Source organism: Bos indicus x Bos taurus, chromosome 24, assembly GCF_003369695.1.
Source record: "Bos indicus x Bos taurus breed Angus x Brahman F1 hybrid chromosome 24, Bos_hybrid_MaternalHap_v2.0, whole genome shotgun sequence".
Lineage (NCBI taxonomy): Eukaryota > Metazoa > Chordata > Mammalia > Artiodactyla > Bovidae > Bos > Bos indicus x Bos taurus.
Genome location: NC_040099.1, coordinates 23620628 through 23635960, shown reverse-complemented (window position 1 = coordinate 23635960; position 15333 = coordinate 23620628). Strand labels below are relative to the sequence as shown.

The 15333-nt window shown below is 44.5% G+C and overlaps 1 protein-coding gene across 5 annotated transcripts in view; it reads left to right on the top strand.

Moving 5' to 3' along the window:
- The window catches only part of ASXL3 (ASXL transcriptional regulator 3), a 195349-nt gene extending 181200 nt beyond the window's left edge, over positions 1–14149 (top strand). For all 5 annotated transcript variants that reach the window (XM_027525827.1, XM_027525826.1, XM_027525831.1 and 2 more), the window contains 2 exons: positions 1400–3362; positions 6562–14149. In XM_027525827.1, the coding sequence (XP_027381628.1) occupies positions 1400–3362; positions 6562–10287 (5689 nt within the window). In that variant the 3' untranslated portion in view covers positions 10288–14149. The remainder of the gene's footprint in view (positions 1–1399; positions 3363–6561) is intronic.
- The last annotated feature ends 1184 nt before the right edge of the window (positions 14150–15333 follow it).

The window sequence follows — 15333 nt, the reverse complement described above, 5'->3', positions numbered from 1 at the left end:
TTTCACTGAGGTATTTTCCTGTTACAGCTCTATTTCCTCATTCAAATATGTTTCTTCCTCTGGGAATATTCTCTCTCCTGCTCATCCTTGTAATTGCCTGCACTCTAATTTAACTTCATTTAGAACAGCATATTTCCCTACCATCTGATGCTAACATTGTAACTTAGTATGATAGGAAATAGTGATTTACAATATTATCAATCATAATTCTGATGAACTTTGTCTTATGGCCTGGGCTATTTCTTGATATTCTATACTATCTTTTTATGGAATATTTTTACTGTAAGAGATCTACATGAAAGAACTGAAATGTCTTGTCTCACACAGATGTAATCTAGTGGAATCAACTTTGATGACCCCAACCATATTTATTATTCTTTAAAGAAATTTCCATCATATCTTAGGTTAGACATTTAGATACTAAAATAAGGTGATGGACATCTTTTACATTGGGTTAAGAGAACTTAATCTTTGGAAGTCATTTCAGTTGTAGAATTTTACAACGTACCCATCTTCCATTTATTTTAATTATTTGGTTATGTTGCATCTTTTGAGGACTATGAGATTTTCTACTATAAGGATATATTTCTACTTCCTGAGTATAAAAGTTTAGATTTTTTTATATTCTTTTGCCTTTCAGCCCATATTTTTTTAATCTTTTGTACTATGCAATTTTCTTATTACTAATACTTGGTAAGGTTGATATTTCCTTGCTTATAGAATAAAAATCAATACTTTTTTTTAAAACCAAAAGTTTATTTTGGGGCTTCCCAGATGGCTCAGTGGTACAGAATCTGCCTATCAAAGCAGGAGCCATAGGAGACATGAATTCAGTCCCTGGGTCAGGAAGATCCCCTAGAGGAGGAAATGGCAACCCACTCCAGTATTTTTACCTGGAGAATCCCATAGACAGAGGAGCCTGGCAGTCTGAAGTCCATGGAGTTGCAAAGAGTCAGACATGACTGAGTGAGCATGCATGCAGAGTTTATTTTAGGTATGATTATAAAAGCAGTCTTCCCACGTGGCTCAATGGTAAAGAATTGCCTGCCAGTACAGGAGATGCAGGTTTGATCCCTGGGTCAGGAAGATCCTGTGGAGAAGGAAATGACAACCCACTCCAGTATTCTTGCTTGAAGAGGAGAGGAGCAGAGGAGCCTGGCGGGCTGCAGTCCATGGGGTCGCAAAGAGTTGGACACAACTGAGCAATTGAGCACATAAAAGGAGTAGAAAACCTAAGCCATCATAAATGAGTTTACATAGGCTAAGCATGCTACTTAGTGATAATAAAATTAATTTGATGCATTTACTTCTATGAATGCTATATTTGGTGAGAGATCCAAGTTGTACCTTTCATGTTTTGTGGTTGAACAATAATTTAGTATTTCTAATTTCTGTTCAGGTTGGGCATGTCAAGAGAGGACTCTGTAAAGCTCACATCTGGACCAAACACTGATGGCGCTGAAAGTAGTTCTTCCTGTGGGACCCCTGGCCTTCCCAGTCTTTCTGCACAGACTCCCTTGAAAGAACAACAGCCAAAAAGCTTGAAAAGCCCAACTTCTCCAGAGCCTGAATTCTGTGCTACGCTCTGTCCAATGGTAGATGTAGGTAAAGATGTAATGACAGAATCAGAATCAGAGGACATCTTGATCCCTGAAGAATCCGTGATTCAGGAGGAAATTGCAGAAGAGGTCGAGACCAGCATCTGTGAGTGCCAGGATGAGAATCACAAGACAATACCTGAATTTTCTGAGGAGTCGGAAAGTCCAGTCACCTCTCATGAAGAGCCACAATTAGCACCTCCTGAAGATCATGTGGAATCTTGTGTTATGATGAATGATGTTTTGGAAACTTTGCCTCCTATCGAAGTTAACGTGGAAGAGAAGTCAGAATCTCCCCAGGAAGAGATGTCGGTTGTCATTGATCAGCTGGAAGTCTGTGACTCGCTCATTCCTTCCACTTTATCCGTGACTCATGTTAGTGACACAGAACATAAGGAGCCAGAAACTGCACTAGAGACCAACACTCCAGAAATTAAAACGGGGTCATCGTCCCTAGAAGGCCGATTTCCAAGTGAAGGAATTGCTGTGGGTATGGAGCTGCAGAGCGAGCCCGATGAGCAGCTTTCTGAAAATGCCTGCGTCTCTGAGACGTCCTTCTCTTCTGAGAGCCCAGAGGGAGCCTGTGCCAGTCTGACATCCCCAGGAGGGGAAAACCAATGCACTTCAGAAGAGCCGTGTACTCCAACCTCCCTTGAGACAACGTTTTGTTCTGAGGTGTCCAGCACTGAAAATGTGGACAAATATAATCAGAGAAATGCCGCTGATGAAAATCTTCATGCATCTTTGCTGTCAGAAATCTCTCCAATATCCACCTCACCTGAGACATCAGAAGCATCTTTGATGTCCAATTTACCTTTGACATCGGAAGCATCCCCAGTATCAAATTTACCTTTAACATCAGAAACTTCACCCATGTCTGATTTACCTTTGACGTCAGAAACTTCTTCAGTGTCTTCCATGCTTCTCACGCCCGAGACCACTTTTATATCCAGTTTGCCACTTCCTTCAGAAACATCTCCAGTTTCCAGTTCTTCCATGAATGAAAGAATGGTGCATCAACAAAGAAAGTCCACTTCCGTATCCGAAGAACCACCCTCCCCGCAGAAAGACGAAGGTTCTGCTCTTGCCAAGCCCTTGGGAGAGGGCGTTACCTCTCCACAGAAGATTCTATCAGATGCTCCTGAACCCATCAAAATGGCTTCTTCTTCAATTGCTCCTGAAGCGTATTCATCAGAAGAATTACACAGTAACACCCTGAATCAGCAGCCTTGTAAATCACACGTTGAAACTGAGAAATCCTATCCCACTTCAATTCCGGAACTTCCTTCTACAGAAATGATCAAAGTGAAAAATCATAATGTCCTGCAAAGAGCAGAAAAGAAAGGGATGTCTTCACCATTGGACTTACCCGTCTTTTCTGAAGAGATAGAGAGTAAGGGAAATGAGGTCCCATCAGGTAAACTACAGGACAAACAATACGTCTCCTCGGTAGATAAGGCTTCATTTTCAGAAGGCTCTAGAAATAAAATGCATAAGCAGGGGAGCTCACAGAATCGGCTGGAGAACTCACATTCTTCCAAGTTGTCAGAGCCCTCCAAGTCCCCAGATGGGGTAAGAAATGAAAGCAGAGAATCTGAAATATCAAAGAGGAAAACTGCAGAGCATCACAGCTTCGGGATTTGTAAGGAGAAGAGGGCTAGGATAGACGATGACCAGTCATCTGCTGGACGGAACATCTCGTCCAGCAGCCCACCTGAGAAAGAGCCACCCCCAAGAGAGGAGCCAAGGGTCCCACCTCTCAAGGTATGGTATTTTTTTTTTTAACGAAAAATTCCATAGATAGGCTTTTCCTATTCAGATATTTCATTTTTCAAGAGTAAATGTCACAGTTTATACTCCAATACTCCCAGCGCCAGTCTGATACTAAGTGATTCTTTTTCAGACTGCATTGAGTTCATACAGTAAGTTTAGATACATGTATATATTTAGACCTGGGCATTTAAGGGAAAAATCAAATGAACAGGGAGAACTGGGCCTGGAGGAGCCCACAGGCCACTCAGATAACATGGCCTTTGGGGGACTCCAAGATGTAGGACAGAGATCTACATAAATTTGAAGGTTAATTCATCATTCTATAAAAGTTAGCAGAACTAGAGACAGTAGTGATCAAGTCAGAGGCATGCACTCAAGAAATGAAGGTATGTATTACCCCTTCATTCATTTGCCAACAAACATTGAACTCCCCACACACCACACTGCCCAGCAGAGAGGGCCTGGCTTGTGAAAGACCTTCATTAAATACTTCTTGAATAAATAAATGAAATTGCTTTGCAAACCCAGAGGAAAATGCCATAGATATACATGTATACAAATGCTACTATTTTATTTCCAAGATAGTTAAAGAAGTATTTGACTTCACAAAATAATAAAACCTGTAGACAAACATTCCTAATTACACTTCTTATTTTGATTCCCAGGTAGATTTTAACTCTCAGAAAACCAACCTTTTATATAATTGAATCTGCCTAAGTGAACTGAAAATTAAGATTGATTCAAAGAACTATAAACAAACAGCCTTTGTTTTTCTTCATGTCTTTTTATTTTATTCTGCTCTGACATCTACTTATAATAGGGACTCTTAATCTCCCTAAGGTTGACTTTTAAGGGTGTGATTGTAGTTATTCTGTATAATGAATCATTCCCTATTAAATAAGATTCTGGAGATACAAAAGATGAACATTAAGCTCCCATTAAAACCCTGCTATGCATTTTCATTTATGAAGCAATGGAAAGACAAATATAATAAGCATGCTTCCCCTAGGAAATACTTTTAAGTATAATATGTTTAAGTATAGACATATATACAAGTATATAATACATTGAAGTATCCTGTTTTTTGTCAAAAGCTGTTTTTAAAAGTGATATATACCTTTATGTAAACATACGTGGATTAGTTAGATAAAACAAATTTGTTGTTTGTTAGGCTTGATGTTTCTAATTTTTTAAATGAAGGGAAGTACTTGAAAAGCTGAAATCCTTTTCTAAATTTATCTTTCTTTGGAGCCTTTAGATCAGAAGAGAACCAGCACATGTTTGAAAATGAGAAATGAGAGCTCAGGAAAATAATTCCACCTTCCAAAGTTCTAAAGGATAATTCCAAGTTGAAATGATCTTGTAGTATGTGTCACATGTTTATAATGTCAACATATGTAAGTGCACAAATGTTAAGAAGAGAGATGTAAGTTTTCTAGGAAAAATCTTTTTTCTAGAGGACAGAATAAAAGGGAGCATAGTACATGTCAACAGAAGAGAACAGGGGGCTGAAAGTCTCCATCATGCTCTGGTTAGAGGACCCCAGAGCAGCCTATCTCCACAGGCTCAGTGTTTGCAGCTGTACATTAAGGGCTTTAACTAGATCCCTTCCAGCTCCATAAATCTGTGACTCTGTGAACATTCTCAGTGGCTAGCACATCACAGGCCGTTGCTTTGGGATATTGGTTGTTAGGTCTTCAGTGTCCGACTCTTTGTGACCCCATGAATCGCAGCACGCCAGGCCTCCCTGGCCATCACCAACTCCTGGAGTTCACTGAGACTCATGTCCATGGAGTCAGTGATGCCATCCAGCCATCTCATCCTCTGTCCCCTTCTCCTCCTGCCCTCAATCCCTCCCAGCATCAGAGTCTTTTCCAATGAGTCAACTCTTCGCACGAGGTGGCCAAACTACTGGAGTTTCAGCTTTAGCATCATTCCTTCCAAAGAAATCCCAGGGCTGATCTCCTTCAGAATGGACTGGTTGGATCTCCTTGTAGTCCAAGGGACTCTCAAGAGTCTTCTCCAACACCACAGTTAGGTGTTAGGTCTTAGGCTGCATGAATTCGGTGACAACTGTGCATCTCTTGGGCTTCCTTGGTGGCTCAGTGGTAAAGAATCCGCCTGCCATGCAGAAGACGCAAGTTTGATCCCTGGATTGGGAAGATCCCTCGGAGGAGGAAATAGCAGCCCACTCCAGTATTCTTGCCTAGAAAATCCCATGGACAGAGAGGATCCTGGCAGGCTGCATTCCATGGGGTTGCAAAGAGACATGACTTAACGATTGAGCACACACATATGCGTGTCTCAGCATGAGTAAGTGAACAGTGTGTGTTGGGACATGTATGAAATTCAGCACACTGGATTTCCAAAATAAACTGCCAAACCCATGTTATTTTGGAGGCAGAAAACTAGAGTTGCCCTTGCTTTCAATAAAACATACTGCTAATAACAAAATCCCTTTGGAAGGCAGAGCATTCTCACAAAAACAGTCTCATTCCCTCTTTATAACAGCTCTGCGAAGGAAATAGACCGGAAATAGCCAGGCTCATTTTACAACTGAATTTACAAACTCATATTGTGTGCTTATTATATGTATAAAGCAACAGGCTAGGTGGTATGGGACCACATAAAACCTACAGTCTTTTACTTCGGAGGTTGTTGGAGAAACTGAAGTACACAGCCTGGGATCACAGCTGAGAATTCTAGTCTTGAGCCTTCCTTGGGGCTTTCTCCTTTATGTCAGATTAAGACCAGTAAATTCAAACAGAGTCAAGGTCCCACTTTTTCATGACAGCCAGGAAGATAAGTCGAAAGCTTAACTATTTTTTAGTTTACCTCATTTGAAGAAGCCTGGGCTTCCTTTCCATTCATGTGATGCTTTAATATGTTTCATTTCCATGCCAAATGAAGTCACTGTTTGATGTTTTGTAGATTAAAACAGAGGTTAAATTTTTTTAATTTTCACATTCGTGCTGCGTTTATTGTTGCTTTTTTTTTTTTACCTCCAAAAGCCCATTCCTGGATTTAGGGGTTGGCCCCTTTAAAAACGTGGTTATTCCCTGCTCTTGCGTGCGCATGCGCCTCTGGAATCATGTGCACATGCGCCTCTTCGGTGCTCCTTACGCTTACTTTATCTTTTCATTTCTGCCCCCCACCCCCACCCCCCCCGCCCCCCGCCTCCTTTCTGTAGATCCAGCTTTCCAAAATCGGGCCACCCTTTATCATCAAGAGCCAACCTGTCTCCAAACCAGAGGCTCGTGCGTCTTCCAGCACCTCGGTCAGTAGCGGGAGGAACACGGGAGCCCGGACCCTGGCAGACATCAAGGCCCGAGCGCAGCAAGCCAGGGCCCAGCGCGAGGCGGCGGCGGCTGCAGCTGTGGCGGCCGCGGCCAGCATCGTCTCAGGTGCCATGGGGAGCCCCGGAGAGGGCGGGAAGGCCCGGACCCTGGCGCACATCAAAGAGCAGACAAAGGCCAAGCTGTTTGCTAAGCATCAAGCACGAGCCCACCTCTTCCAGAACCCGAAAGAGCCCCGGGGGCCTCCCCAGCTCGGCCCAAAGGAAGGGCCTCCAAGCTTAGACGTCGTCTCTCCTGCCCCTGAAACAAAAATTGAAGGCTCGCCTGGCGTCATCATTGTCAACCCGAACTGCCGATCTCCCAGCAACAAGGCCGCGCACCTCCGGGACACCACCACGGTTCTACAGCAGCCTCTCAACCCGACGAAACTTGCAGAAACCGCTACGGACTTATCTGTGCATAGTTCTGACGAAAACACACCCGTGTCACACTTACCTGAGAAAATGGTTTCATCTACCTCTTCTGAAAATAGCAGTGTGCCCATGCTTTTTAATAAAAATCCCGTCCCCGCGTCTGTCTGCAGCACCGCTCTGTCGGGAGCAATTAAAGAGCATCCCTTTGTGAGTCCTGTTGATAAATCCTCCGTCCTAATGTCTGTTGACAGTGCAAACGCTACAATTTCTGCTTGTAACATAAGCATGTTAAAAACCATCCAGGGAACGGATACCCCATGCATAGCCATTATACCAAAATGTATGGAGAGCACACCTCTCCCCGCCCCCTCAGAGGGCTCAGGCTCGGCCAGCCCCCACAATGACCAGCTGGCACTGGTACCCAGCAGCAGTGCTGGCAGCCTCGTCTCTGCTCAGTACACCTCCGTGCCAGCTCCCTCGATTGGAAGCAACTTTCCCAACCATCTCTCCTCTAGCTCTGTTTTGATGCCCCCAACGGGAATGAACAACAGATACCCTTCTGAGAAGATAGCCATGCCTGGGAGTGAAGAACCGGCCACTGTGCCCATGGGCACCACTGTGAGAGCTGCCCTCGGCTGTAGGGACCCCGTTGCGGTCACTGACGCCCTGGTGGCACGCCCACCCGTGGCAGTGTTTTCTGGAAGCATGCTGACCATCAGCTCTTATGATAGCCCTCCCAAGTTAAGTGCCGAAAGCCTGGACAAAACTTCAGGGACTCGGAACAGGGGAGACCCTTCTGGGAAACCTCAGCCAACCCCGGGCGGCTTCACACCAGCAGCCATAAACCGATCGATCCCCTGTAAGGTCATCGTGGACCACAGCACCACGTTGACCTCCACCCTGTCTCTGACGGTTTCCCTGGAGAGCACGGAAGCTGGCTTGGAGCTCCAGACCCGGGCCGGGAGGACGGAGGCAGCCGGGCCACCCATGGCTTGCCCTCAGGTGTCTGTCATCAGCAGGCCCGAGCCGGTGGCCCTTGAAGGCGGAGATCACAGTTCCAGTTTCATCACGGCTTCCGTGGCCGAGCAAGACAGTCAGACGATGAAGGCCACTTGTCCGGGTCTTCGCGAAGGACTCCTGGTCATTCCCGATAAATTAAAAGAGGGGACTCCCCCGAGTCACAGCTTTGCCGAGCAGGCGCGTGGCTCAGCCACGTTCAAGAGTGAAGCTGACACCACCTGTAGCCATCCGTACAACCCGGGCAGCCGGATCTGCTGGAGTGAGGACGGGATGCGGAGCACGGGCCAGCCTCCACCCAGCCACCCGGCTTCCAGCAAACAGAAGGACTATCTGGAGCAGAGCTGTCCCAAGTCCATCAAGACCGAGCACGCCAGCTACTCGCATGTGGTGGAACTTCAGCCCCGGAATCTCATCACAAGTGTCACGCTCCCCGTGAAGTCCGAACCTCACGACGTGGACAAAGGCTTCAGGATGGACACCGAAGATTTCCCCGGCTCCGAGCTGCCTGCTCCAGCCGCCGAGGCAGCCCCGAGTGTGCAGCCACCGCAGACCGTGAAGGCCCCCGCCTCCGGGCCCCTGGAGGAGGCTGTCTCTTTGGCCACAGACAACCTGAAGAGGGTGCCCAGCGCTGGGAACTCCAGCTGCCGTCTGTCGTCGGTGGAGGCCAACAACCCCCTCGTCACACAGTTACTCCAGGGCAACCTACCTCTGGAGAAAGTGTTGCCGCAGCCCAGACTGGGAGCCAAGCTGGAGATCAACAGGCTCCCCCTGCCTCTTCCGACTACCTCAGCGGGTAAAGCAGCCCCAGAGAGGAACGTGGTTGAAATGCCCCTCAGCTCGCCCAATCCAGATGGGAAGGGCTACTTGGCCGGAGCCCTGGCACCGCTCCAAATGAGGAAGCGAGAGAACCACCCCAAGAAGAGGGTGGCCAGGACCGTGGGGGAGCACACGCAAGTGAAATGCGAGCCGGGGAAACTGCTGGCGGACCCCGACGTGAAAGGAGTGCCCTGTGTCCTCGGCTCCGGCCTGAGTCCACTGGCACACAGCCAGCCTCTGAAGCAGGAGTGGCTGAACAAGCACCCTGCGCAGAGCAGGATTGCTCACAGCCCCGAGGTCAAACAGCAGAAGCGGCTGCTCCCCTCGTGTAGCTTCCAGCAGACCCTGTTTCACGTCGACAAGAACGGGGGCTTCCATCCCGACCCCGGGACCTCGCACAGACAGCAGTTTTACCAAATGCCTCTGACACCCAGGGGCCCTCTTCCTCCAGCAGCTCTGTTACCGGCCTCTGCCAAGACCTCAGCAGGCTGTAGCTCATTCGCCTTCAACAGGCACCTTGAACAGAAGGGACTGGGGGAGGTTGGCCTTTCCCCGGCGCCTCACCAGCTGAGGTTAGCCAACATGGCACCCCCCAACGTGCCGATTAAAGAAGGTGATGACGTCGGGGGGACCCCGCACGGAATGCCACACAAGGCCCTGGTGCATCTCCCGCCGCCTCCGCCCCCTCCCCCCTTGGCTCTGCCCCCGCCCCCCCCACCGCCCCCACCACCGCCACCTCCTCCACTACCTCCGTCTCATCCGAACCCAGAAGTCCCACCCGAGCAGAAACAACCACCGGTTACCATGGAAACCACTAAGAGACTCAGTTGGCCTCAGTCCACGGGCATATGTAGCAATATAAAATCGGAACCTCTTTCTTTTGAGGAAGGTTTAAGCAGCAGCTGCGAACTGGGCATGAAACAAGTTTCCTACGATCAGAATGAGATGAAAGAACAGTTGAAGGCCTTTGCGCTGAAAAATGCCGATTTCTCTTCCTATTTGCTTTCCGAGCCGCAAAAGCCTTTTACCCAATTAGCTGCTCAGAAAATGCAGGTGCAGCAACAACAGCAGCTCTGTGGAAACTATCCAACCATCCACTTCGGGAGCACAAGCTTCAGAAGGGCCACGTCTGCCATTGAAAAGTCCATTGGGGTTTTGGGAAGTGGCTCCAGTCCTACCACGGGCCTGCCCGCTCAGAACGCCCAGATGCCTGTTCAGAACTTTGCCGACAGCAGCAACGCGGACGAATTGGAACTGAAATGCTCTTGCCGGCTGAAAGCCATGATTGTGTGCAAAGGCTGCGGGGCCTTCTGCCACGACGACTGCATAGGGCCTTCTAAACTCTGTGTCGCTTGCCTGGTTGTGCGATAAAAGCCGAGTGAAAGGTGCAGTATCCCTTTTCCTCTATGGAAAAGCCAAACGGCATCATCAACAACACATTGCGTCACTCTGGGGTCTATCCCGTGCTAATTTATTTTAGTTTGGAACAGAGGCTCTTTTCTCTATCTCATATTGTTTTCTGGCGTTTCTGGGAGAGGCGAGATCGCATCCCAGTCAAGGGGCTCAGCAGCATGTCTTTTGCATATTCAGTTGCCATTCGCAACTCCTGGAAAATTTCTAAGCGTGTGTATACAGGTCGCTCCCTCCCAATTTGTTGCTTAAAAAAAAAAAAAATCCAGGTGTAGCAAGGAAAAGGACAATTTAATTACTTCATGGTAACCAGAAATGGAGATGTAGAAAGAGATCAGTAAAAGCAATTTTGAGGTGGTGATGCATTCTTCTACAGGTAAACCATTCCAGTGAGGGTTCCCACAGTTGACTCCTTTGGATCTGCCTTCACCATAAGTGATGACATTCTGTTTGGCAAAGGGAATCTGATTTAAGTGTATGATTCCTTGTATTTACTCATATCACAAGAGATATTAAAGGAGGTATACCATTAATGAACTCCACTGTCCTTATTCTCTTTCCTCCCTTTTGACTCTTTTCGGAGATGGGCAGATTACCTGGATCTGCATTGGACATGGTACACACATCGTAGTGAAATGTCTTTTCTACCTGAAATTGCAGTGTGGGCCTCTTGCCCAGCATTCTGGTTCAAACCTCTTGACACCTGAGACTGTAAGAGGCCCAGAGGATTTCAGAGCTTTGTGCGTGGCTTCTAAGAGCAAGTATGAAAAAAGATGCCCTAAAATTCAGAGCAAACAAGTAAAATGCTGTGTATGCAAACACACCTAGATGGGTTGATGATGTAAATATCGGTCCATTCTATTCACTCTCATACAGTTACTGGATATTGAGATGGGGGGAAATAATCATAGCCCTTTATTGATGACATCCTTGCATTCTGACTTCTGATTCTGCAGAGGTTGGCCATTTCTTTTTAAAAGTGTCATTGATGGCGAAAGGGACTCCAGAAGGCTGAAATGTTGACATTTTTCCAAACGAGTTTTTTCCTCATGAGTCACGATCTCTGTAATTGCATTTGACTCTGAACTAGTCCTTTAGAATTGTTCTGGGTGTTCCACGATTTGGTTTCCCCCCACCCTCAGGTGAATTCAGTGCATTCTTCACATTTGGGGTAGTGGAACTACTTTTGAAAAAGGGATACTGCATCTTACAACTGTTCTCAGTGTTTAGCCGAGAGTCTGGGCGTCAAGTATTTGAGTTGCATGCCATGTACTTCGGCCACCCTCGTGCCAGAGGACAGCTGTAGTTTCAGCAGGCTCTGTTCCCTAAAGCAAGTTCAAAAGCACATGCACATTGTGGGAAGATGAAAGAACAAACACCATGTCCATTGTAACTTCCTATTACAGAGCACAAAATGCGGAGTACCTTTAACCCACTGGTCGGTTGTGACTGTAGAAAATCTGGGCGTGGGGGGGAATCTTCTGTATTCAGGGTAAGAATGACAGTTATTTTCACAAGGGATCGTCCTAATCAATGTTAACTTTTGACATTCCCTTAAATTACGTCTTAAAAATCGACTAAAATGAGTGGAAATTACATTCCTGGGGATAAAAAAAAAACTTGCAATTTTTTTTTTTATAGTAGTCAACCATGGCATATTTTTTTCCCTCCATATTTATGACTTTGATGTTGCCAAATTTTATTAAGTGATAGAGATGTCATTTTTACTAACAAATTGCTGATAGTGAAAGATACCTAGGAAGAAATCAAAGCAAATAAGGCCTACCTCCGTGGCTGAGGTTCAGTGCTTCAGTTGCTGTCATTTCTGTTTTTCACATTAAAATTAACAGAATTAATGGCTGAGAATATTAGCAATGCACTTAACCAGCCCTTCCCAAGAAAGGCAGCATTAGTTCCAGCGGATCCTTAGTTCACTCTGCACCAGGGGCTTTGAGTGGTATCCTCATCAGTGGGTCTCTATGGTCTGCTTGGCTCTGATGTTGGTTTGGAAGGGCACGCTCACATAGGGGCACCCCTAAAACATAGATACTTGCATGCCACCACCTTCCTCCAAGTTTAGTTGTTCCTCTACCAGTGTCAGATACTGTCCACACCAGCAGATTCAACATTACCCTAGTAACTGACACCTAGTTGAAACTCTGGTCTACAGAACCTTTGCACTCTGCATTTGAGATACAGTTGAGGCTGATATGATACTGAGCTCGTTATCAGTTCCATTATTGTGAAACATTGCCCGCAAGTTACTCACTGGGAATAAAGAAAAGTGTCCTTCTCTCTTTTCTCATTTTTCACATGGTAAGTTTGGAGAATCAGTTGCTGATCACATGTGGATTCTATCACTCTGTTCCAAAGAGCATAATATTTCTCTGCCCTTGCTCTTTTTTTGCCCTTGTTTAAATTCCCAGTGTTTGCATATGGTTTATATTACTAAAGAATTAAAGCTTTGCGCTCGAAAGATGGAAAGAAAAATTCACAAGTAAAACATAGGTCAGATATGTTATGAATGGCCATTTAATATATATACAAAAGCCAGTATATTTGGATTAGGTGAGCAAGTTCTTAGTGTCCTGATTTCCACTGATATCTGCCTGTGTGCAAATGGAGTATATTATTTGCTACATGTTTACCATGGTATAATGTGCAAATTTTAGTATGTGTGTTATCCTGGTGATTGGACACTCTGATATCCATATCAGGAACAGAGCTTGCACATCTATCATGGAATTTTTTTAAATTATTTTCACAAAGGTTGCATTTCCCTAAGTAGCACTTTTGAAACCAGGGGTGGAAGAAAACTGCTATTCCCTGATCCCTCTCCTATATGATATACATCTGCCTGAAGTTGTATAAAGACATTTAGGTAGCTAATGGGCATGTTAATATGAATGTTCTCATGCAAGAGTCATTTTCAGAATGAAAATATTTTTCCTTCCCCAAAGTGAGAATAGCAGAAATATTGGAGACCTGAGCACCATAGTTACATAGACTATTTCCCTGCTAAGGTCTAGTTTGAAGGAACAAACTTGAAAACAAACCCATGAGGTTGAGCCTCGTTGCTATAAAGACTTTGTGGTGGTATGTGTTTTGGGGATGCGCTGTGGAAGGTTTAGTTGACTTCTAGAGCTGGAGAGTCTTACTCGTTCAAAATGGACATAAGCTGGTGCGTATGGTGCTTTGCAGGGCAGCCGAGAGTAAGGATCCAAGACGCTACAGCCCCGTGGCCTTTACAAACACTCGCACAATTTCTAAAGGGGAAGTTACTGTGGCCTTGGTTTCCCAGTTCCTCCTGGGTCTGGTCAAATCCCAGGTGACAGAAACTGAAGCCGAGTTAAGGGTCGTATCTGCTCTGTAGTGTGGAGGCCAGCACCGGGCTAGCAGCCTGGAGGGAGTGAGCCCACCGAATACACAGAGCCCAGAGTCACTGTCCATGTTTCTAGAGAACAATGTGAAGAGTCCTAGAAAAGGAACTCACCAGACTGTCAGGGGCCGATGTAGCCAAAATGTCACTGAATAGAAAAAAAATCTTGTCTTCAGTCCTCATGCTTTGTCACTGTAAAGCGAACGAAAAGCATTTTTACTATAATTTAAAGGAGCTGCTTTTTTTTATAGCACATACTATTTCGCTTTGTACTCTCTTTGATAGTTGCAGAATAATTTAGACTGTAGAAAAAACTTTGTTGTATTTGTACTGTTCATGAATGTTTCAAAGAAAGTGCTTTACTTGGTTGCCATAATTTTTCTTGTACTGCTGTATTTTTCCCCCTGGCTTCATGGAAACCTAATCTGACTCATATTTTCAGTATACTTTTTTAATGTGTGTGTGTGTATTTTTTTTCCCTTTTTTCCCCTTTGGTCAGTATTCTGAATGTTTACATCTGTTTGACATTAGCCATTTAATGCCTTTTTTAAAAGGCGGTATTACTCTTACAGTGTAACAGCAAAATGTGAAGCAACCCAAACATAACATGCATGACAAATACAGATTTGGGGGCAAAGGCCCGGAACGTACACAGACATTTTATATCAGCATACAGCAAAGTCCAACCCTCCTTCAGCCCTCTACCAAAGAATATATTATTCCCACAGGAAAAACTCAGAAAAGGTGTGTAAAATCCTCAGAAGGGGGAGCAGTTGAATCAGTAAGACTGCTACAATTTAATACTGTTATGCTTGCTTTGATACCTGACTAAATGTGACGGAGTGCAACAAGCATTGAAACAATTTTTAGGCAGTGTTTTGTTTAGAATTCAGGGATCATGCATTCTTTAATGGTGCTGTTTGTTTTTTATTTCTTTTCTACAAAGAAAAAAGTGTTGCCTAAAAAAGTGACTGCTCACGATACCATAAGTTAAATGAAATGTTTGTCTTTTCATGTTTCTGTTTTTCCCTTTCTCTAAAGTAATGATTTGGGTTTCAATATTAAAATATTCTGGGAGAAAATAAAGAAATTCAACCTTAAATTATTGTCATTTCTAATTTTTAATATGAATTTTAAATTTTTAATGAAATGAGGTGGTTAATATACATACACATAAAATGTACTAATAAATACATTGAAAATTTTACTTAACAAAAAGTTTATAAGGAGAACAAACCGTATACTCTTAAAATTTCTACCCTCATTGGCATGGTGAATTCTCAACATACAGTTGTAACTATTACTACAAAGGTTTCCTCTTTGAAATTAACCATATCTATTATGCTTATTTAAAAATATATTTGAATCTTCTTGTTTTCATACAAATATTGTTAATTCTTTATACCAAAAGACAGGTAAGTCAAACAAATTGTTACTACCATATTTAACTTTCAAAATGAATTACCTCTCAAAATTCTTTCTAAAATAATTGCTGGTTAGTTTTCCTTCTCTTGCATTAAATATTACAGATAGATTAATATGAATAAAATGCTCTGAACCATTAAAACAAAATTGCCTCAGTTGTATTTACATTGGTTAAGGAAATATGCATATCTTTACAGTAAGAT